Here is a 16,364-nt window from a genome sequence, read left to right as displayed (position 1 = left end):
CATAAACAAGCCAACAAGAAAACTTTTCAGCATCCACTTCACATGGCGAGGTCTTAGCTAAAAGATGTGATCCCTGCTTTTAAAAGCACTGGTCTTCTCAAAGAAATGCCAACACAGCAGACACATCAAGTTCACCTAACTTTGTAAATAATCCTTAGCATAACTGAAGTAGAACAACTATGAAGCCCCCTTACTGAACTACACAAACCTATTATTATTAGTCATGCCAGCTCTATTTTCTGCAGATATATCCAACCATAGCATAGCTAGCTCATGGTACACTCTATAGCAGAAGGGAAGTAAAATTTAATGTATTTTTTTAAGTCAGTGATTCAGGCAATTCTTGGAATAAGTTCCACTTGAGAAGATGTAACTAAGAGGTCTTATTGAAAGACACTCCCCAGCTGTTGACAGCTCAACTTTGGAAATTCCCTCTTTTTTGCCGATTCCTGACTATCCCTAAATCCAAATTACAAAGTTTAATGACCCTGGAGAGCCATCTTTGCCTCCAGTGAACTCAGAACTGTATCTAAATATTCATTAAGGCTCTAGATAAATGTTTATTGAATTAAAAGGGGGAAAAGACACTGGAAACCTAGCCTCCAAAAACCCACTGCCTGCTCCCTTGCCCACTACAAGATTAAACTGGGTGCTCCTGTGATGAGAGTCAACCCATCCAAGACCCAGGGGGTCTGACCCTGGGCCATGAGGCGATGACAGCCAAGAGGTCTGGGCAGCGGCTCCAAAACGGAGCACCCACTGCCCTGGGAAATGTTGGGCGCTTGCTATGACACAAACCCTCCCCCAGGGAGCGGAACCGGATGGCCGGAAACCAAGTCAGTTCTGTATAGACCCTAAGGCCCCAATCCTATTCCACCACCCTCCTTCCTGTTTATAGATCCCGCTCCTGGAACTCCAACTACCAAAGAGAAAGCAGACGTTTTAGAAGTATGTAACACATGACGTAACTTGAAAAAGTTATGCTGCTTATTGGCGCGAGTTACAACTTGCCGGGCTCACACAGGAAAACAGGCTCACGTTAATTACTTTGCCTTTAATATGCCACGCCGTCCTTTCCTGGGGCCCCCGCAACGGTTGGGTAACTGAGAACCAGGTAGCCTCGGTGGTAGGACCCAAACTGTGTGGGCGGTGAGCAAAAGGCACGGAAGGAAGAGGGCCGATCGCTTCCGAAGCGGCAGCCGATTGGGATTCACTACAAGCCCGGCGGCTCTTTTCCCGCACAGGCGCAGGGAGAGGAAGCTTGGGCACCTCACAGGCGGCACCGAGTTGCCCGATCGCTCGGCGATGTCGCCGAGGGGGCTCGCGGCACTGCGCCGATGCCCCTGGCTCGGCCGAGGGCGTGCCACCTTTGTCTGGGTTTCCCCACCAGGATGGGCTACGCCTCGATGCAAAGACGGCTTGAACTGGTTGGAGGCGCCGACGCCGCTGTCCGCGCTGGAGTTCCCAGTCCTGCGCGGGGCCCAGGAAGCCGACACAGCCGCCTGAAACCTCCCACTTACACTGCGCGCACGCGGCGCGCCTGCAAGTCCCAGCCCCGCGGTTACTTCCCTGGCGCGGCAGCCACAGGGTGGAGAGCCGGAGACCCCTCGCTCTCAGGCGCAGAGGCCCGGCGCACCCCTGCCCTCCTGGCACTGCATCGCCGGACCAGGCAGGGCCCCCGTGCCCTCTCCAGGGCCCGCTTCTTCCGCGCCCACGCGAGTCCCTTCTTCGGGAGACAACGGGCCGATGGACCCTCCCTCCCCCAGCAAGACAAGATCTCCGACTGTCCACCGCGTTAGGGAACGCACGACAGACACCCAGACAGCACCCACACCCCTGCCCGCCCCTCGGCCCTCACTCACCTGCCTGCACCGTGTCCGAGAGGTCGTGCCCGGGGGCTGCGGTACGGGGAAATTCCTTCAATTTCCTGGCGCTCAGGTTCAGCCCCCCGGAGTTGGCCGCCTCCTCAAGCGCGCGCTCCAGACCCCGGTTCAAGGGCAGGTTGAAGCCCCCGCTACCACCGCCGCCACCACCCGCCCCGCCGGGGGCGCCGGTTCCTCCGTGGTGCTGATGGTGGTGGTGGTGGGGATGATGAAGTGGGTGCAGAGTAGCTACCGAAAGGGCCGGGACGAAAGGTTGGGGTTCGCTTCCCGGCGTCGCCATCTTCTCCCGGCCCCCCCCACCCCGCCCCGCCGCTCCTGCGGGGGGGGTCACAGCGTTCCCCGCGAGGGGAAAACGGCAGCTCGGGCTGCGTGCCGCAGTGCTCCACCGAAAGGCGCTGGAAGGAGGGGAGGAGGGTGTGGGCAGGCGCGTAGAATGGGGGGCGGGCGGGGAGGCGGCCGTGGCAGCTCGGTCTTGAAGGTTTCCTGTCCCCGGGAAGCTAAGGACTGCGGCGGCGGCGGCAGCGGCAGCGCGCATGTGTCTTCTCCCGCCCCTGCGCCCTCCTCCCGGCGGCTCTGCCCTCCTCCGCCGTCTGCTCTCTCCTCCTCCTTCCCCCACGCAGTCTGCCCCGCCTGAGCCTTCCTCCGCGCCTATTCTGTCGGCCGCCGCCGCCTTGCCGCGATCCGCCCCGCAATCGGGTACACGGCGGGGCTGGACGCCTGCTCCGGGGCACCTGAGGCGCCGAACCTCTCTCTGGGCGTCCTTTTGCCGCCCAGGAGGCTTTAGGGGACTGGAGGTTGCGGGGATAGGGGGGTGGTCTGAGAACACGGATAAAACGGCGGGAGGCAATGAATGGGATTTACAGTACAGTGAGGTTTGGGGCAGGAGAGGGTTCTCTCAATTCTGCGAGTTATTCTGGCCGTTTAACCCAGAGATCCCCAAGAGGCAGTTTTCATTCACTATGGGGTCATCCCTGCAGATGCCCCCTGGCATTTGGGCGCTTACAATGAACCAGACGCTTGTTTAGGGAGCCTACGCAAGTTATTTCATTAATCCAGGGACCCCAGGAGTGCCAAAGTTGTTCCCCTGAGTCTACAGAGGAAGTTAAGAAATGTATCTAAGGTCACCCCTGCAGTTGGGCGCTAGATTCGAGCTAGGGCCCTCAGAATCTAGGGTTGCCCTCCTTCACAGTGTACCCCTGGGCCAGACGCCAGCGCCAAGGGACGAATACGAGTGGGACAGAGTGTTTGCTGAGCGGCAGAAGAAAGTACAGACATAGGAAAGAAAAACTCAAAATGAGGGCAGTGTTTATGGGGGACAGAAGACATTGTCGTAGGAGAAAGATGAGCTGGCTGCTCCCCGAAATTGGGTGGTGCCAGGAGAGGCTAGAAAGCCAGTGACCCCAAACAGCAAATCAGTCACAGCTCGAGTCTGAGCTGAAAGAACCATCGAAGTGTCCTTGTGCCCTTCTTCTTCCCGCTTTGGGGCATGGAAACGAACATGTCCGCTTGCAAGTGAATTCACATTCTGCCATCAGCCACCCAGTGGCACCCAGGCCAATGCTGGCACACCAGGGGCGACAGAGAACATCTGACACCCTAAGGGCAGACCAGCTGGAAGATTAATAAAGTACCATTCCTTTCCTGAAGTTAAAGCTTCATGTCCAACTTTCCAGGGCCTTTATTTTTGCTCTATTCTTAAGGCTTGATTGTCCCCTATGAGCGACTTGGCTTGGGGAAAATGAGTCGGGGGGTGGGTGCGGCGTTGTCGGGGTGTCAAGCACGAAAGCAATGCAACCCTTGGAGTAGGGGAGCTGGTTTTTTAAGTGGTAATACAGAAGTGTGATGGCCTAGGCAACAGGCTGGAACTGGTGACTTCATGGATTCGGCACTTAAGTATGGCATGATCTGTGTCACTTGAATTGACTGCACAGATAGTTGCCCTTAATTCCTGCGGGATTCTTGGCCCTGAGCAAAGCATTCTGATCTGCCCGGAGGAGACACGCGCCACCTGCTGGTATCCTCCCGCAAACCTCCCCTCTCACATGCCATTCGCCGCAGCCTTCCAGGCTTTTAAAAGTCAGGCTTCAAAATTCATAATAATAATGACAATAATAATAAATGAAAGTATACTTCCATCACAAAAAAGTAACCAAATTTCCACTTTCCTCGAGGGAGAGGAACAGAGAAAAACAAAATCCAGTGAAAAACAGAAACACAGAAAAAAATCCAATTAAAAGAATCTTCAGCTGAAACCAGGTGGTAGTCTGTGTGATCAGCAGTCAGGACATGATTTGGGACATCTTCTGGCTGACTGCAAATTTAGTTCAGACTAAGAGTCGTTGTGATGCATCATAGGAAGCATAAATATTTTTTTAAAAGACCACTAATTCTTCTTTAAAGAAAATAATGGATTGCATATGAGCCCACGATTTGCTTTTTAACAAATGATCAGTCCCTCTGTTAGATTGACCTACTCATTGTGGTTTGTTTACCCATCTACAGATTACTAAACTGTAAATTCCATGAAATAGGGACCTATTCATCTTTGCAACTCTCTCCCCATGCCTCAGAATCGAGGGGAGTACTTTGTATATAATGAGTGCACAATTAATATTAGTAATCAATTAAGTATTGCATAATAGACCATGTGTTTAACAGGTTTGCCACCTGTTGATATGTCCTTTTTTATTTGTATAAATTTATGGGGTACTTGTTGATACATCTTTAAAGTTTCAAATGATTTCCCTGAATGAAGGAGTTTTTCTTAAAATGGGAGAGAGTACTTGACCCTTGAAAATGATCTTGATTATTTCTAAATATTAAAGAAACTCGACAAGCCATTTCCCCTTGCTGTCTTGCTTCTTCACTATTTCTTCAAGAAGATGGACATCTCTCTTTTGTTTAATACCCTATTTACTTATTCTGAAAACAGCACCCTTTTGCTATTAAGGGCAGGAATCAGGCCCTTTTAAAAAAAATCCGCTGCCTGGAAGATTCAACAAATAATGTTGTCTGGCTGAGATATTTGATGCAACTAGTAACATCAACATGAATTTCTCTGAAGATAAATAATATGTGTTTCAGGACTTTCCTATGTGAATCAGCTAGTTGATGAAAAAATGACCCTGATAAAATGAGAAAAAAAAAATAGGACAATGTCCTGAGTTTTTCATGAACCTGAATGTATTTAATTTCAAAAATTGTATATAATTGTGAGGCTGTGCCTTTACTATTTTTTTTTTCTGATGGAAAAAAAAAACCAAAACAATGGTAACAATAAATTGTAGTGTTTTTTAAGTATCCTTTTTCAAAAAATAACAAAAGGAGGTTACTAAAGTCAGTTACCAATTATTTTGATGTTGTTTATCTCTGAAATCAAAAACTCTGGAAACTACTGTACTTGCTGAGACCCTTGGTTTTCTTAAAAGGAAGTTAGTCATACATAAGTCTAGTCACCTGCTTTCAAGCATTTTCTTAAGCTGTGCTCACATCAACTAATCTTCTTTTCTTTTTTTCTTTTCTTTTTTTTTTTTTTTGAGATGGAGTCTCACTGTAACCTCCGCCTCCCATGTTCAAGGGATTCTCCTGCCTCAGCCTCCCGAGTAGTTGGGACTATAGGCACCTGCCACCATTCCTGGCTAATTTTTTTTTTTTTTTTTTTGGTATTTTTAGTAGAGATGCAGGTTCAACACATTAGCCAGGCTGGTTTCAAACTCCTGACCTCAGGTGATCCACTCACCTTGGCCTCCCCAAAGTGCTGGGATTACAGGTATGCGCCACTGCGCCTGGCCCCTTTATTTATTTATTTATGGGACAGTGTCTCGCTCTGTCGCCCTGGCTGGAGTGCAGTGGTTCAATCCCGGCTCACTGCAACCTCCGCCTCCCAGGTTCAAGCAATTCTCCTGTCTCAGCCTCCCAATTAGCTGGGACTACAGGTGCACACCACCATGCTGGGCTAAATTTTGTATTTTAGTAGAGACGGGGTTTCACCATATAGATCAGGCTGGTCTTAAACTCCTGACCTCAGGTAATCCATCAGCCTCGGCCTCCCAAAGTGCTGGGATTACAGGCATAAGCCACTGCACCCAGCCCCTTTACATTTTTAAATACTTCATAGCTGACTATTGTCCAGACGCAGTTTTTTTTTTTTTACATTCTGTGCCCCAAACTCCCCAGCAAAAAACCTCAACCCCTTCATAGAGGCTCATGCTTCCTTCTCTTGGAGCAACAAAGCAGTAGCTACTAGCCTCTGGCCACTTTATTTCCCTGTTTTCTCCCAGATTAAGGTGGAGTTCTGGCTCCTAGACCAGGGAGACTTTATTTAAGTACTCCTTTCTACAGCAGTTCCTGCGGAATAAGGAAACTGCAGAATCTATGCCTCAAGATAGGATTCTCAGAGAAGCTGGCTTCTTGACCATTCTCTGAATGACAATAGAGGACAGTCTTGATAAATCAATAACCTATACTTTAGTCCTTGTTCTGTCTTCATAAATATGTGTACATGGTCTTATGAAATGTCAATTTTCATTTATGTGTGATTTTTGTTTTTAAATCAATGCTTTTTAAGAAATTATATGAGATAATATAACCAATTGTATAACGGAGAGACAACATTCTGACCCAGAACTTATGAGTGATAATAGGATTTTGAAAAAACCTGAGGAAAACTTGGTTTGGACCACTGTGGATTAGAAGCTGATTGTAATGAAAAGAATATTTTGGTAACTCAAAAATGGAAAACCAAACATCATATGTTCTCACTTATAAGTGGGAGCTAAGCTATGAGGATGCAAAAGGATAAGAATGATACAACAGCTGGGCATGGTGGTTCATGCCCATAATCCCAGCACACTGGGAGGCCGAAGTGGGCAGATCACCTGAGGTCAGGAGTTTGAGACCAGTCTGGCCAACATGGTGAGACCCCACCTCTACTAAAAATACAAAAATTAGCTGGGTGTGATGGCATGCGCCTGGAGTCCCAGCTTCTGGGGAGGCTGAGGCATGAGAATCACTTGAACTGGGAAACGGAGGTTGCAGTGAGCTGAGATTGCACCACTGCACTCCAGCCTGGGCGACGGAGTGAGACTCTGTCTAAAAAAAGAAAAAACAGAATGATACATGGACTTTGGGGGCTTGGGGGAAAGAGTGGGAAGGGGTGAGAGAGAAAGGACTGCGCATTAGGTCCAGTGTGCTCTGCTCAGGTGATGGGTGCACCAGAATCTCAGAGACCACCACTAAAGAACTTATTCAGGTAACAAAACACCACCTGTTCCCCAAAAACCTATTGAAATAAAAATAATAATAATAAAAGAATATTTTGGCTTAAGGAGGTTGAGATCTCCTTAAGTAAGTTGTAAGGAAAAAACATCAGTGAGCAGTAGCAAACCCTCTGGTTCCTGCCAGAGGTTTAGGAGGCTTCCAGGTGAATTCACTAGAAAACAAGGACCAAAAGGCATCAGCTAATAAGACTTTAACTTATAAAGAAATAGATTTTTAGGGCGGGTGTGGTGGCTCACACCTGTAATCCCAGCACTTTGGGAGGCCAAGGCAGGCGGTTTCACAAGGTCAGGAGATCGAGACCATCCTGGCCAACATGGTGAAACCCTGTCTCTACTAAAATACAAAAAATTAGCCAGGCATGGTGGCATGTGCCTGTAGTCCCAGCTACTCGGGAGGCTGAGGCAGGGGAATCGCTTGAACTCGGGAGGCGGAAATTGCAGTGACCCGAGATCGTGCCACTGCACTCCAGCCTGGTGACAGAGCAAGACTCCATCTCAAAAAAAAAAGGAAAATCGATTTTTAAATACCTGGCTTTTAAAAAAAAGCAAATGTAAATGTTAGATAACAGATAATATTAAAAAATAGCTTTACTGCAACTGGTTCGCCTAAATGTTTCACCAGTTCATTATATTATGTTATTGGTTTATAACATAGGCATATTGTATTATTGGTTTGTAATATGATGAATATGTGAATTATTTAGAGGAACCAGTTATTTGTTTATTAATACAGTCATGCCTCCCTTAACAATGGGGATATATTCTGACAAGTACATTTCAGATGACTTTCTTGTTGTGTGAACATCATGGAGTATACTTACACAAACCTAGATGGTATATCCTATTATGCACCTGGGCTATATATGGTATAGCCTATTGCAGCTAGCCTGTACAGCATGTTACAATACTGAATACTATAGGCAATTGTAACACCGTGCTAAGTATGCATTTGGGTATCTAAACATATCTAAATATAGAAAAACTACAGTAAAAATTTGGTATTATAATCTTATGGGACCATCATTCCATACAGTCTGTCACTGACCAAAACGTCATTGTGTATCGCATGACCGTAAATCATTTAACTTGCATGAATAAACTGAAGCAGCATTATCCAGTGTGTGTGTCTCTGAACCTTAGTTCTTTAGGCTGCTAACAGGCACTATGCATAAAACATTTTTTCGCCAAATAAGTTTGGGAGACAAAGGGTTAATTTAAAAGTTTAGAAGTTGTTTTACTAACAGACTTCTCTGAATCCTTGATATGCTAATGTACATTGTGAACATGGAAGAAGGAAAGATGATTCACTGCAGTTTTTTCCTATATATTTGACCAATAAATCTCATCTTGCAAGACTGTTATCCATGGCTCACACTTTGAGAAACCCTGGACTGGGGTAATCTCTCTCATGGATGTGTCATCTTTCGATCGCCAATTATATCAAAGTTCAACTGATCAAAATGTACCTCCAAATCAATATTTTAAGTACCTTTTCAGGCCTGTTGTTCATTAGGTGGACTTTAAAAGAACAAAAAAGTCTTCCTATTTGTAGTTAAGGTACTTTGCATCGAACTAAAGCAGTAATTTTCATGTTCCCCAGAGGCCGTTTTTAAGACTCTTGATATCATTACAGGGATATTTTCTGAACTTAAGGCTGTCATTAGGGTCTAGTCAGAGGCTCCCAGAGTGGTTGTTCTCTCCAGATTTAGCAGAAAATGCCCTCTGGCTACAATGGCATTAAGCTTCCCATACCCAGATGCTATCACTATTCACATACACAGGGTTTAAACATTAGCTGTCTAATGCCCCAAGTTATTTCTCAAATCCTGCCAGTGCGACATCTAAAGAGAGGTCCTGCTAGACAATGAAGCAATAGTGCAGAAGCAAAGGAACATGGTCATCTCATTTTATCTGTTGGCAAATCAGGTCAACACGTAGCACAACTCACCACAGTTCAGAAGTAAAACCAGTTAGGACTTTCTTCGATTTCTGGTTGCTGCAGAGAGAGTAAAGCCAGAATTAGCGTGGTTGGGATAGAGGACTGACCAGAAAGGAAGTCCACCCCAGTGAGGGTGAACAGTGTTGGAATACCTCATAATACCCACAGGGGAGTGTTACCTGCATGTCTGGTCACAGCCGCTGGAGTCCCAGATACTCTTCTAAGAGCAAGGATCGTCTTAGACTATGCCAATTGAAGCAAATCATAAATCATTGCCTGGGGGGATGTATGGCACAGCCCACAATGGGAGAATGCCCAGGAGGTAAATAAGACCCTAGCCCAACTGGCTAGGATTCAAGACAGGGCCCCAGGCATGATGGTGAGCCATAGTCCAATCAGGAAGCAATTGTCTAGCACAGAAAGTCTCTGCAAGGAGGGACAAGAAACTGCTATCAGTGATGGCTTATGGGAAAGAAAACTGGTAGAATGGGATGAGAGAAAGACTTCTCTTTCTCTAGATATCTGTTTGTTCAGTTTTACCTTGTGCATCTATAATTAATCAATATAATAATAAAGCAGTTAATTAATTACATTTTAAAAGTACCAATTCAGAAGATTGAGCTTGCAGCAATAGTCATTGAAGTCATGGGTGAGTCCCAAGGAAGATGTAAATGAAATGATACTCTGCAGGATGAATTGGAATTGAAGAAGCAAGCCAGAATAGTGTTACCAGGTATAGGAGGTGTGACAAAGGGTGCTTGGACTAGGATGGAGCACAGGGCATGCATAAGGATGGATGGACAAGAAGTTTTTGAAAGGAAAAGACCACAGAGTCTGTATTCAACAAAGATTTGCTGAACCGCTTCTAACTCACAGGCAATGTTTGGCACTGGAGTTGCAACAGAGAGAGCTCTGTCCTTGTCCTGCAATAATAGCAAATGCAAGAGACAAAGACTTGGGGGACACAGAAAATCCTCTGTCTTTGAGAGAGTAGTTCTAGGACAGTGTATCAACATCCAAACTGCAGAGGTAAGGAGAAGGCAAAGAAAGTAGAAAGAGTAGGTGTAAGTTACTTACTCCAACCGTTTGGGGGCTAGAAGAAAGAAAAAGATTAATAGTTGACTAAAAAACAAATAAAGCAGAGAAAACTGGTTTAGTTTTTAAGATGGGGAAAATTTGAGAAGATTTGAAAGGAGAAAAAGAAAGAAAAGGCCGGTGAAGAAGGTAAGATTGGTGAGCCCAGGAGGAGAAAGTGGGATAAGGATGGACTGGACACTCACAGGTGAGACATCCAGGGAAAGAAAGGAGATGAGAATTCAGGTGCCTCCTCTGATCCTGGATTTAAAAGATCAGGAGACCTGAGTAAGAACACTAATATGCCAAAGCAACAGTTCAGACACTTTAGGGACTGTATGCTGATGGGCCAAGAGTCTGAATATATCCCATCTGCTAAGAGCAGAACAGGGGGTTGGCAGTGGGAAGGGAGATTTGTGAACAATTCAAACCAGAAACCACAGATCAGGTGCCCATTGTACTCAGAAATATTTACTCTTTAGTTTTCAGCCCTAATTAGCATATTAACCTGTCCCTGAATTATTGATGCTACCCACAAGTGCTGTTTTTCCTCTTGAATGTGCCTATTTGCTCATAATACTTCTATGGACTGCAAAACTAAATACTCCTCTAAAACATATAACTTGGTGTTTAAGATAGAAAAATTAACTGGCTCCTAATAAGGACCAGTTGTCTCCAAATACCTTTCTGTAGACAGGGACACACCAGAGTTCAGACACAGCCTGTCAGCTCCTCAGCCAGGGAGGCCTAAGGAATCTAGCCCAGCTTCCCCATGCTACAGATTGGGAAACTGAAATAAATGCATGAACGTGAATTACCCAATGTCATGCATCTGGCCAGTGCAAAATGTTGCTTAAAACTCAAATGTCTATTTCCTATACAGTGTTTTTTCTTTGTCCCTGTTAGTGGGAATAGAAGTCACCAATTATGTCACTACCTGCCATGCTTGGGGATCTGCTTGTGTCCTTCCATCAGTGGTTCATTTGCTTTCACTCTGAGTGTGGCTTGTTAAAGAGCTGTGGTCTAGGGTGCTGGCATACAGGGCTGATGCTAGGTAAGAACTGTAGTCAGAGCTGGTCCAAGGGACATGAGATGCTCTTGCTAGTTGTCTCTGGGACAGGACAAGCCTTGTACCCTGGTCAAGCTGAGAGGCAATATTGAGTACCCAAAGTCCAGGCATAATACAAGGCCGTGATTAGCTGGTCTACTTCCTGTAATGACCTTTCAGGATCCTTTCTGCCATAATCAGAAAGGCAGGGTTCCCTGAACCTCTAGATCAGTAGCTGCAAAATATTTTGGGGGAGTGACAAATCCTTTGAAGATTTTTGGCAAGAGATGTAGCCTCTTCCTAGAAAAATTAACACTATATCCTACACATACAGTTTTTTATACAATTTCAAAGGTATTAGAGACTCTCTGAACCCTCTAGGGCTGATCAAGCGTCATCTAATCAACTCTGACTCTGAACAAATCTTCCCTGTTGAAAAAACATCTTGAGAGAAGTAGTTAGTTTAGTTAGTTCCATGAGACTATCTCAGAAAATATTCTACCTTTTACTCACAGCAAGTTTTTTTCTCCTAAACCTCTGATATTTCCTTTGGGCACAGAAGGAATTGTGCGACGTTAGAATTGTCTTCCAGCACATGCGTAGAAGCTGGGGTTAGTTGAGGTGGTGCTGATGAAGAAAGGTCATCCATGCTGACCCCAGGCCCATCTTTAACACTTTAAACTCCCCTGTCAGCCTCCATGGCTACACACTACTTGCCTTGATCCTCACCCAGCCTCTTCTAATCGCCTCCCATGGCCAGGTTAGATTACTCATGTGTGCTCAGGCCCTTTCCAGTGTTTCTGCCATCTGGCTAATGATGGGACACCATATGTCAACAGCAGGGAATGGCCACCCACCTACGGGTTGGGGCACAGGCCTGCCCTCATGAACAGCATGGCTGCCCAGTGTGTGGCTCACTTCCTAATGACACAAGGCATCCCTTGCATGAGTCTGCAAGTAGGACACTGAGGTTCCTTTTACTCTAGGCTGAGTTTGTGGCAAACGGCATAAATGTGTTTGGGTAACATTTAAGTCATCCATCACCTTCCATATACCTAGAATTTAGAGTAGCTCAAGTTGTTTCACACATAGGAATAAATATTATCTAATTAAACAACTCATTAATTCTTTAAGTTAAAAATCAGGAGGCCAAGGCTTTAGTATTGAGTTTGTTGGCTACATTAGCCAGATTTTCACTCAGCACCTTCCCCAAGGGGCTCCAGATTGCTCAGTGAATTATGGAGGAGGGGAAAGAAATTTGTGAAGCCTGATGTCGGAAAACCACATTAGATACCTGTAACAAAAGCAAGTGCTTTCTGTTTTCACACCTCGTTAGATGAAAAACTGGTAAGCGTGTAGATTATCTTGTGTGGTTGGCATTGAAGTGTGTATTATGGGGATGGGAGTGAGAGTAGGAGAACCTTAAATTTCAGATATCCCGGACAGTGGATGGTAGCCTCATAATCTGATATGAGAGTCACACATCTTTCAGGTCCTTGCTACATATTAGGTTACCCTGTTTTTCACTCACCATTTCAAATTATATGTGCCTCTTTCTATAAATGGGACTGTTTGGATCTAGATGGTTCATTAAGAAATATCTGTTTCACTTTATCATACTTAAAAGTCCAAGAGATGGTCTAGGCTTATGGTTTTCTAAAAATGAGGCCAGGCTCTTATTTGCTTCTCCTTTCAGACTTCCTTTTATTTTAAAAAATAATTTGAATGCAAATGAGAGATATTAATGCAGGGCTCTTAATAATTGACTCTTGTTTTAGTCATTAACTATTGAATTAAGTAGGCAAACAAATATGTGTTCAGCATTCATTAGCCCACCCCTGCATAACTTCAGGGAGCTAAGAGGAAAACCCAGAGGGCCTTTATACATGGAGGGAAATGGAATGTGTAGCTGCCATATGACCTAGTCCAGTTGGTGAGAATAGTAGATGTGGCATTAACTTAAAATATATTTTTGTGAATTGTAATTTACATGCAAATTTGCTCTTTTTGACCTTGCCTTTGGTGTTTCCTTCAAATTAGTAAAATAATAAGCTTTTATAAACTGCATGATTTCATTAGATCACAAAAGTTCAGTAGAATAATGCATGCTATAGTTATTTCTTAACTACTGTGCTAATTAGAGTTCTTGAAGGCCAAGGTCATTTAAATACTATGTGTAATGGAAAGAGAATTGAACTGGGAATGAGGAAGATACAGCCATATTTCCAGCAAGGCCGACAGCCAGCTGTGTTACTGTGGCTAAGTCATTTAGATTCTTTGGAGCTCAATTTCCACATTTGTCAAATAAAGGGAGTGAATAGTGTGTGCCTAAAATCTCTTTTTTCTCTGAGATTTCATAACTTTCAAAATTACAGTTTGATCAACGATGTCAGCTTTCTGCTCTACCAAACGCGTTTGACAGTACTTCTCATCCAAAGAAAGATATATTTCTAATGTGTCCCCTGCCAAGTCGGAGTAGGAAAAATTACATATGGCCTAAAGCTGGCAGTAGAGAAAACTAGTAGCCTGAATAATCCACAAAACAAATAATAATCTGTCATACTATCAGATGTGTGAAATACTGCAAACAAATTCAGTTCTAAAATTCTTAGGCAGGTGGCTATTGTATATTCCCTATATTCCGCCTCTAATAATACCTTGTTTATATTGCATTGATGAGCAGAGACCTAATGTTGCAGAAAAAGAACAAAAGATGTACAGAGGGAAATGAGAAGTGATGAAGGGGCAGCATTGGAAAAGGAATTGAGAGAAAGACTCTCCCAACCATCAATCTCGAGGGCAGCTAGTCAGCCAAGTGGGTTTAGGGGAAGTACAGAGGGATGGGGATTTTCCTACTGCTTGATATGCTGTTGCTGTGGACACTTAAGGAATCATGACAGTGATTCCTTAGTCACACTTAGGTAACCTAAGAATACACTTAGGTTAGTGTATTCACTAACCTAAGTTAGACAGTGAAGTAACACTAATATTTGTTTTGTTTTTGTTTGAGACGGAGTCTTGCTCCGTCGCCCAGTCTGGAATGCAGTGGTGTGATCTTGGCTCACTGCAAATTCTGCCTCCCAGGTTCAAGTGATTCTTCTGCCTCAGCCTCCCAAGTAGCTGCAATCACAGATGCCTGCCACCACAGCTGATTTTTGTATTTTTAGTAGAGATGAGGTTTCACTATGTTAGCCAGGCTGGTCTTGACCTCAAGTGATCTGCCCGCCTCAGCCTCCCAAAGTGCTGGGGTTACAGGTGTGAGCCGCCGCGCCCATCCTAACATTTGTTTCTGATTATATTGACATACACATGCAAAATACATTTTGCTAAAAGATTGTCTTAAGGGTAAAATTATGACTCTCTTACAAATATGAAATAAACACATAGGCTGAGCCCAGTGGTTCATGCCTGTAATGTCAGCACTTTGGGAGGTTGAGGAGGGTGGATCACCTGAGGTCAGGAGTTCGAGACCAGCCTGGCCAACATGGTGAAACTTCATCTCTACTAAAAATACAAAAATTAGCCAGGTGGGGTGGTGGGCACCTGTAATCTCAGCTACTCTGGAGGCTGAGGAATGAGAACGGCTTGAACCTGGGAGGCAGAGGTTGCAGTGAGCCAAGATTGAGCCACTGCACTCCAACCTGGGCAACAGAGTAAGATTCTGTCTCCAAAAAAAAAAAAAGAGGAAAAAATATGAAATAAACACCTGTCAAGGAATTTTTTTAACTCATTAATTAATGAGTGAAGCCAGTAAGATATTTCAGCCCGTTCAAAGGAAAAATTCAAATTAACATACACATGTATAGGCAGATAAGGAATGCTCACATGAATTCACAAGTAGATACAAAAAGCAGTCTGTCTACAGGGCAATAATCAATTGCCCTCCACCAGAAACAAATCATTTGCAGTTTTATGGACAAGAGTCATCTGCATTATTATTAGTTGTCTACCATTTACAGAGTGGTAAAATAGCTCAAGAAAATGAAAGGAAGAGATAACTCAGAAGGGTACACTAGACAGGACACTCAGTAATCCTTTTCTTTTTTTATCCCCCTCTTCAAAGTCTTTCACAATTTTTCCTGACAATTCACCTTGACGGAATGTAATATGGTGGAGGGGAAAAAACACAGGATATGGCAACAGGCAGCCCCAGATTTGAACTGCTTTGTCACTTCAAGATATATATATATATATATATATATATTTTTTTTTTTTTTTTTTTTGAGACTGAATTTCACTCTGTCACCCAAGCTGGAGTGCAGTGGCATGATCTCGGCTCACTGCAACCTCCACCTCCCAGGTTCAAGCAATTCTCCTGCCTCAGCCTCCCGAGTAGCTGGGATTACAGGCAACCGCCACCACGACTGGCTAATTTTTGTATTTTTAGTAGAGACAGGGTTTCGCCATGTTGGCCAGGCTGGTCACGAACCCCTGACATCAAGTGATCTGCTTGCCTTGGCCTCCCGAAGTGCTGGTATTACAGGTGTGAGCCACCGCACCCGGCCTCAAGCAATATATTAATATTTGACTTTTCTGAGTCTGTTTCCTTATATGTAAAATGAGGATGATAATACCCACCTTTCCAGGTTGTCATGAAAGTTAAATAAGACAAACATATAAAGGAAATGTTTGGCATAGTTCTGAATAAGTGTCAGTGTTTATTTGGCAGTAATAATTACACGGAAAAGTTCAAGCATACCTAAGACTAATGTAGATTTACTTTTGAAGAAATATGACTTTCTGTGATCCAAGAACAGTACAGAGAAAAGTGCTTTATAATTTATAAGATCCTGTGTAAAAAAAAGGCAGTTCATTGCTGGTGGGAATGCAAAATAGTACAGCCACTTTGGAAGACAATTTGGCAGTTATGCAAAACTAAACATAATCCCGCCATATGATTCAGTGATCCCACTACTTGGTATTTACCCAAATGAGTTGAAAACTGTCCACACAAAAACCTACACACAAATGTTTATAGCAGCTTTATTCACAATCGCTAAAATCAGGAAATAACCAAGATGTCCTTCAAAAGGTGGATGGATAAAACAACTGTGGTACATTCAGACAGTGGAATATTATTCAGCTATATAAAGAAATGAGCCCAAGCCACAGAAAGACATGGAGGAACCTTGAACACCCAT

General features: G+C 44.4%; 1 protein-coding gene across 4 annotated transcripts in view; it reads right to left on the bottom strand.

The window, feature by feature from the left end:
• The window catches only part of LRCH1 (leucine rich repeats and calponin homology domain containing 1), a 203,888-nt gene extending 197,653 nt beyond the window's left edge, over positions 1-6,235 (bottom strand). For 2 of the 4 annotated variants that reach the window (XM_003811412.7, XM_003811411.6), the window contains exon 1: positions 1,863-6,235. In XM_003811412.7, coding sequence (XP_003811460.4) covers positions 1,863-2,418 — 556 coding nt within the window. In that variant the 5' untranslated portion in view covers positions 2,419-6,235. The remainder of the gene's footprint in view (positions 1-1,862) is intronic. The other 2 variants (XM_008963823.6, XM_003811410.6) reach the window with 2 other exon arrangements.
• Between the last annotated feature and the right edge of the window lie 10,129 nt (positions 6,236-16,364).

Source organism: Pan paniscus, chromosome 14, assembly GCF_029289425.2.
Source record: "Pan paniscus chromosome 14, NHGRI_mPanPan1-v2.0_pri, whole genome shotgun sequence".
NCBI lineage: Eukaryota > Metazoa > Chordata > Mammalia > Primates > Hominidae > Pan > Pan paniscus.
Note: the sequence above shows the minus strand (reverse complement) of the source record. Positions and strands in the feature narration are given on the sequence as shown.